Source organism: Helobdella robusta (genome assembly GCF_000326865.2).
Source record: "Helobdella robusta unplaced genomic scaffold HELROscaffold_9, whole genome shotgun sequence".
Lineage (NCBI taxonomy): Eukaryota > Metazoa > Annelida > Clitellata > Rhynchobdellida > Glossiphoniidae > Helobdella > Helobdella robusta.
This window is the reverse complement of record NW_008705512.1, coordinates 2,785,232-2,793,245: the sequence shown is the minus strand read 5'-3', so window position 1 is coordinate 2,793,245 and position 8,014 is coordinate 2,785,232. Positions and strand designations below refer to the sequence as shown.

The following is an 8,014-nucleotide window of genomic DNA, read 5'->3' as shown; positions in this document are numbered from 1 at the left end:
ATATATATATATATATATATATATATATATATATATATATATATATATATATATATATATATATATATATATATATATATATATATATATATATATATATATATATATATATATATATATATATATATATATATATATATATATATATATATATATATATATTGAGTTTTATTTGGCAGAAGCCCATGTTGTGTATGTGCCCAGATGCTCAAATATATATATATCCTGTGCCTCTACTCTACCTTTTTGATTCCTCGTTTGTTTAAAGTGGATACTTATTTTACAAGCTTTGACTTTGTTAAATATAATATTTTTACGTGTTACGGTTGATTGTAAATCATTTTCAAGTTTTTTTTTAGTTCAGAAACAAAATTTTTGTTTATTTTATGCATGGCAGAACAAAAAGTTTTTTTCGGTATTTCTATACCTTCTTCGGTGTTCAAATTGATAGGTTGTGTTTGTTATATATATATATATATACTGTGCCTCTACTCTACTTTGTTTATTCTTTGTTTGTTTAAAGTTGAAAAGGATTTACGATCAACTGTTAGAAAAATCGAAAAGTTTAAGTGGAAGTTAACTAACGCCTAAAATTATCATTATTATTACGTTAAATAACGATTTACGATCAACCGTTAGAAAAATCGAAAAGTTTAAGTGGGAGTTAACTAACGCCTAACATGCTGTGATTTTCATCAATAATTGCATTTCTAACAGACTTTTTTCTTCCAATCTCTTTTCCTCATTAGTACTATCTTAATCAATCTGTCTTCTCTCATTCTACAAATGTGTCTAAAAAAATCCCAATTTTCTTTCTCTGACTTTGTCATATCATTCTAACCGTAATAAAATAAATAATGATGACAAGAATTTGGTTAGAAATATTGAGAAATAAATCCAACGCTAGAAATTTGGTAGATTTAATAAATTATCACATTAATTATGGTCTTTTAACAGAATACATATAATACATATATATATATTCTATATAAAGCAGAGCATCGAACAAGCGTTGAATATTTATGGTGTTTTTTCAACGTCCACGATTCATGGTGCCAAACTACTGCATATAATATGTATGTATGTATGTATGTATGTATGTATGTATGTATGTATGTATGTATGTATGTATGTATGTATATATGTATATATATATATATAAAGAGAGAGAGAGAGAAAGAGAGAGAGCGATAAGCAAATGTATGAATCAATAAAAATCTATATGGTATATATATATATATATGCAAATATATAATAATGTGTAATAAATTTCACCAATTTATCAGTGTTTACCAAATTATATTAGAATAATAGGTTGGCGAACACTGATGAATTGGCGGAATTTGCAAAGAATTTGGTCTTTTACCAACATGCACATATATATATATTTCTATTTATATATGTATATATAAATGTGTGTATTAGTATGCATGTTATATAGGATCCACCAAACATTTGAAATCAAAAGTAATTTACATTGCATTTTTGAAATTGATCTGAAAAAATATAATGAAAAGACGTGTGATTTTTTTGGTAGCCGTTGTATTGTTAGTTACTAGTTTCTTCTTTTATAGTGACCGTTTATTTCCATACAATGTTTTTAGATTAAAAGAATTAAATATTGCCAATGAAAATACATTTTACGTTAATGGAGTTTTCTGGATTGAGAATGAGAAACTTAAAAATACAACGGAATTTATAAAACTTAATGTTAGTAACAAAAGTACATCCAGCGTTAATTATGAAAATTTCTGGAATCAGTATAAACATTATAGAGAATCATCAGCAAGACACTTGTGGCCGTCGAAGGATGAACAATATGACAGGATATTACATCAGTTAAACACAGTACCTGTTATTAATACTTCTCTTCCTATGAAATTAATTTATTTGGATTGGGGATTTCTGTATGGCACATCTGCTGGGCAAAAGATGTTTCTTGACGAAAAATGTCCAGTTTCGTGGTGTTCTTTCACAGACGACAAAAAGATGAAAAGAAAAGCAAATCTAGTTGTTTATAGAAATAGTTTAGATAAATACGCTGGATGTGGAGATGACAGTGGAAAAAGTTGCTCTCTACGCAAACAAATTCATATGTTGATAACCCAAGAATCACCGTTCCATACTCCGTACTACAAAAGTGCTATTAACTGGACAGCTACTTATCGGTCGGATTCCACTATCGTTATGCCTTACGGAAAATTTGTTTTTTTTAAAAACTTTTCTAAACTTCCTGATAAAACTTACAAAAATTTTGCTTTGGGAAAAGAAAAAAAAGTTGCATGGTTTGTCACTAATTGTAGACCTAAAAACGGCAGATATGAATATGCTGAAGAGCTTGCCAAATATATCGATGTTGATATTTATGGTGGGTGTGGCAAAAAAACTTGTGGCGACCAGTATGATAAACGTTGTTATGACTTACTCCTCAATGACTACAAATTTTATCTATCTTTCGAAAATTCTAACTGCAAAGAATATATAACTGAAAAGTTTTTTCGCAATGCACTAAGTTATGACGTGTTGCCAATAGTAATGGGAGCAAGACCAGAAGATTATGAAAAAGTGGCCCCACCTAATTCTTACATACATGTTGACGATTTTGTTTCTCCAAAACAATTAGCTTCTTACCTACATAAATTAGATCGTGATGATTACCTTTACAACAGCTATTTTCGATGGAAAGGTACCGGAGAGTTCGTTGACACAAAATTTTGGTGTCGAGTTTGTACAATGCTTCACGAACAAGATGCAACAGGTGTCCAAATGTGGTACGACAACTTGGATCTTTGGTGGAGAGCGCCAGGCACTTGCATCAAAACTGGATATTTTTCAACGAGTTGGCCTGCATGGAAGTATTACAACTAATAAGTTTAATGTTTTTTAAACCATTTTACTTTCTGAGTTTTTGTTACATTAACCACAAACATAATTAATTTATATTGTAATATCTTTTTTATACGAAACGTAAATTCAAATTAAATTCAAAATAATTTAAATGATGTTTTGAAAAATAAACGTTGATAATAAAAATGTTTTAATTTAAATATATACCTTTTCAGCCGATGTGTGCCATTTAATTTTTTCAGATGATAAGTGATCTATTAAAATTTATCAGTGATGACGTATAATGTGGTTTTACATGTAATTACATTACACAACAAATATTCATTAATATGAATACATTACCTCAAAACTGATAAAAATAGTTAACATATATTATAGCAAATCTTTTCAGCAATAGCTGATGGTAATTATCACGTACGATTTTTATAATTTTTGATAATTCTTTTAAAGTTGCTTATAATTCTTTCAAATCATCCCATCGCTCTATTAGATTTCTCAGACTAAATGAAATTTTGTATATTTATAATGTTTCTTGAATGTCGACAAAACATTTTTTATAAATCCTCGTCTGAAAATTTTTCAAAAATTGTCAATATTTTTTTAGCGATTCTATGCATTTTTTCTCAAATTGCTAACCACATAAGTTACACCAAACATGTACCTATTAATTTTAAGGACTGTAATCTACAATGTTGTTAAACAGTAAAACTATTTCAGTATTTTCTTGTACGATGTACTTCACTGAAAAAGAAGCCAAGTCGTTTATTTTTTATTTTCAAAATCCACAATAGACAGCCTATGCAGAGCTTTTTTGTATAACTTATAAAGTTTAATTTGTCATTATTTACTTTGTTCAGTCGATATGTATAAAATAAAATTTAATGCTTATCGCATGGCTGTAATATATTAAAGATATCCATGGTTCATCCAGTCTAATAATTTCTAATCTATCCATGCATTACAGATTACATATCATGATCGTGATCGTTATATAAATCAAAATCGAGTTCAGCATGTTTTATTCTAAAGATGTAAGCGAATAGTTAGTTATAAGGAAAGTTTCAAAATCTGCTTTTGAAAATATATTTTTATTTACAATTTCGGTAAAGGAATTTGTATGTAATTTTCCATTTTACTTCACTAAATTGTGTTGTTTCAATAATGCGCATAAAATGATTCCATTTAAAATTTGGTTTTAAATTTGAATGACAATACAGTGTTTAATTTCCTAGCAGTGTCTTAATTTTGCATGTTACTTAATCAAGTTCATCTTCATTGTTAATTGCCACTTGATCTCTTCTTGAAGAGATCTTCACCGTTTAGCAATTGAAAATTTAGTCACACAGCTACATCTACTCACTATTCTGTTTATTAGTATTGCATATGATCTAGAGTACTCTCTTCAATTTCAAATGCATAAAATATGCATGTATATAACTAAAAATTATTCATTTCTTCGATTCATTGACGAAATTATATACTATATGGCATCTGTCGGTTATTATGATAAAACACTGGTTTTATTTACGCACGTCTTGTATGTGATAACTGCGTCAATTCTTCAAAAAACAAAACATTTGGACTCCATACAAACTCTATCGGTCTGTCGATCGTGCAAATTTCTATATACTCATTATTATGTTATTAAAATTAATCGATGCTTTGTCAATTAACCATACTCTATCATCCATTCTTTGTCCTTATCTGTTGTGTGGAAATGTTTTTTTGTGAATCGCCAGTAAATATCCAATTAATAAATTTTAGATGAAGTAAAAAAATTTCTAAACGCTTATTTATATCTTTGAACTATTGCCACCACACTCGTTTTGCAGTCATTAAATTTTAAAAATCGATCAGCTGCACAAATACATTTTGTTAATCTTAATTTATAAATATTCTTACAGTGATTATTATGAGAATGTAAATATTTGTCGCATCTGACACCAGACAACAGGATATGTTGGTGGTAAAAAAATTGGAACTCTATTATATAAGCTGGAGTACAAAAAAATTAAACTAAAGAACGCATTAGCCATCAATCTCAATTTCCGATTAAAAATTTTGAGCCTCATTTTAAAAAATAATGTTTTCATCTGAAAAAATAATGTTTTCATCTTTTCATGATTTTCATGTTTTCATGAAATTATCTTAAAAGTAATTATGAGTTTTATATATGCGGCAATTCAACAAATTGTTTATAATTATTAATATTATATTAAAGATTCCTAAGTTGCTTTTTTGTCAGTAATGAATTTACGTTTGATTTCTCTCTTCCTTTAATTAGGTGATCACAAGAGAATATGTAGTTAAAAGTGGTCTGTTTTTTATTTGACTTTTGTCTAATAAAATAAAATATTAAAAATTATCGCACATTCCTGGAGAGCCATCAGTCAGTTACAAATAAATATAAACATAAATATACAAACATATAGTATATAAATGTATGTACATTGTACATATATATTTATATATATAAATATAAATATATATATATATATATATATATATATATAGGATCCCCTAAAAATTTGAAAGAAAATCAATTTCTATGATGATTCTGAAAAATACAGTGGGAACACTTGTGGTTTATTCAGGAGGTGTTGTAATAATTTCGACTCTCTTTTATATATTTTTCAGAGTTCTAAGTGTGAACGTCGTTGATTATAGATTTGTTGTCGGTCCAATTAACCGTTTATTCTCAAACAACGTTTCAGGGTTAATCAAATTTAATATTAGCAGCGAAAACTCATCCAGCGTTAATTATGAAAATTTCTGGAATCAGTATAAACATTATAGAGAATCATCAGCAAGACACTTGTGGCCGTCGAAGGATGAACAATATGACAGGATATTACATCAGTTAAACACAGTACCTGTTATTAATACTTCTCTTCCTATGAAATTAATTTATTTGGATTGGGGATTTCTGTATGGCACATCTGCTGGGCAAAAGTTTTTTCTTGACGAAAAATGTCCAGTTTCGTGGTGTTCTTTCACAGACGACAAAAAGATGAAAAGAAAAGCAAATCTAGTTGTTTATAGAAATAGTTTAGATAAATACGCTGGATGTGGAGATGACAGTGGAAAAAGTTGCTCTCTACGCAAACAAATTCATATGTTGATAACCCAAGAATCACCGTTCCATACTCCGTACTACAAAAGTGCTATTAACTGGACAGCTACTTATCGGTCGGATTCCACTATCGTTATGCCTTACGGAAAATTTGTTTTTTTTAAAAACTTTTCTAAACTTCCTGATAAAACTTACAAAAATTTTGCTTTGGGAAAAGAAAAAAAAGTTGCATGGTTTGTCACTAATTGTAGACCTAAAAACGGCAGATATGAATATGCTGAAGAGCTTGCCAAATATATCGATGTTGATATTTATGGTGGGTGTGGCAAAAAAACTTGTGGCGACCAGTATGATAAACGTTGTTATGACTTACTCCTCAATGACTACAAATTTTATCTATCTTTCGAAAATTCTAACTGCAAAGAATATATAACTGAAAAGTTTTTTCGCAATGCACTAAGTTATGACGTGTTGCCAATAGTAATGGGAGCAAGACCAGAAGATTATGAAAAAGTGGCCCCACCTAATTCTTACATACATGTTGACGATTTTGTTTCTCCAAAACAATTAGCTTCTTACCTACATAAATTAGATCGTGATGATTACCTTTACAACAGCTATTTTCGATGGAAAGGTACCGGAGAGTTCGTTGACACAAAATTTTGGTGTCGAGTTTGTACAATGCTTCACGAACAAGATGCAACAGGTGTCCAAATGTGGTACGACAACTTGGATCTTTGGTGGAGAGCGCCAGGCACTTGCATCAAAACTAGATATTTTCCAACGAATTTTTCAAAAAAAGCATTATGATTAACAAGTTAAATGTTTTTTAAACCTTTTACTCTCTTAATTTCTGTTACATAAAAAATAGATATTAACATCATAAGTTTGAATTTTCATGTCATTTAATCTAATTATTATTTAGTATGGCAGGTAATCGATTAAAATGAATTAATGATAATGTGTAATGTGTTTTACATATAACAAACATATATAGTGCCAACAACAGAAAAAAGTGTAGGCAGATACTACAATGAATTGCAGCAATAGCAATAATGGTAACAATCACATCAGTCCTTGTTTACAATTCTTTTAGATTATTGGATCATTAAAGGCCAACATGTTCATTCGATTAGTTGACGTTTTTATATACCAGGTGGCAGTTTGTTGGTTTCACATGTGCACGTCTTATATGTAGTAACTGCATCAAATCCTCAATAAAATTTTAGTCTGCCTATTTATCCAATTTGATTTTTCGATTGAACACATCGCGATATCGAATATACACCTACAAATATTTGTTAAATAACAACGAATGGAATGCATTTTTGGTATTAAAATAGGGGAGACGGGGGCCGAATGGACCGCTTTTTTTTGTCGCTCACTAAATATTTTTTCTTTGCTCAACAAAATCAGCTATCGCTATTTTAATAACTGATCTTGATTTGTCATTATCTTGCACAGTTGACGGTATTTTTTTAATATTTCCAAATAACGTAATTTTTTTATAATTTAATTTTTAAGGTGGGTTGTTCCAATTTTTTTGGTGGTCCATTCGGTACAATAGCGGTGTACTGGATGGACCGGGTAAAGTACCAAATGGACCATTAAAGAATAGCAACAAATTCATGGAAATAAACACATTTGAAGTATTTTTAATTGAAACAAAAATTGAAATAATAAGATTATTCATGTATGCAAAATTCGCAAATGTAATCAACTGCACTAGAAACACTCGTGCAGAGCTCGTGAGCCCACTTGGCACAATTTCTGCAACGAAACCACATTTCGTTGTCTCGGCCAGCCTCACCACACATGACGCATATGTCCTTCTCAGCATATAATTGTCTTTTAATTTTATTTTTTTTTGTTACTCTGTTGCTCTCTTCGGATATTTGATTTTTTTTATTTTGTTGCAATTTCCTTTTGTTCATGATGGGACGTTTTTTTATCTCTTCACGAGTTTGCTGCACGCGAAGCTCTTCTTTAACTGGGGTGTCGGTTAACACTCTGGAAGTTAATTTCTTACGTTTAGTTTTACGTACCTGACGAGCTGGAGCTTTTGGATACGGACGAACTGATTCAGGGGTAATA

The 8,014-nt window shown here is 29.6% G+C and overlaps 3 protein-coding genes across 3 annotated transcripts in view; 2 read left to right on the top strand and 1 right to left on the bottom strand.

Moving 5' to 3' along the window:
• Positions 1-1,773: 1,773 nt before the first annotated feature.
• HELRODRAFT_123182 (hypothetical protein) lies at positions 1,774-2,814 on the top strand (the record flags this gene model as incomplete). The annotated part of the gene is made up of 1 exon (XM_009033197.1): positions 1,774-2,814. A coding segment is annotated over one exon (1,041 nt), but the record flags the coding sequence as incomplete, so codon positions are not given.
• Positions 2,815-5,398: 2,584 nt separating this feature from the next.
• On the top strand, positions 5,399-6,730 carry HELRODRAFT_166201 (hypothetical protein; the record flags this gene model as incomplete). The annotated part of the gene is made up of 1 exon (XM_009033196.1): positions 5,399-6,730. One exon carries the CDS (start codon positions 5,399-5,401, stop codon positions 6,728-6,730), a length of 1,332 nt encoding a protein of 443 aa, XP_009031444.1.
• An 875-nt stretch (positions 6,731-7,605) lies between these two features.
• HELRODRAFT_166200 (hypothetical protein) overlaps positions 7,606-8,014 on the bottom strand; it is a gene marked incomplete at both ends in the record, with an annotated part of 2,149 nt that continues 1,740 nt past the window's right edge. Inside the window, one exon of the mRNA XM_009033195.1 lies at positions 7,606-7,910. Coding sequence (XP_009031443.1) covers positions 7,606-7,910 — 305 coding nt within the window. The remainder of the gene's footprint in view (positions 7,911-8,014) is intronic.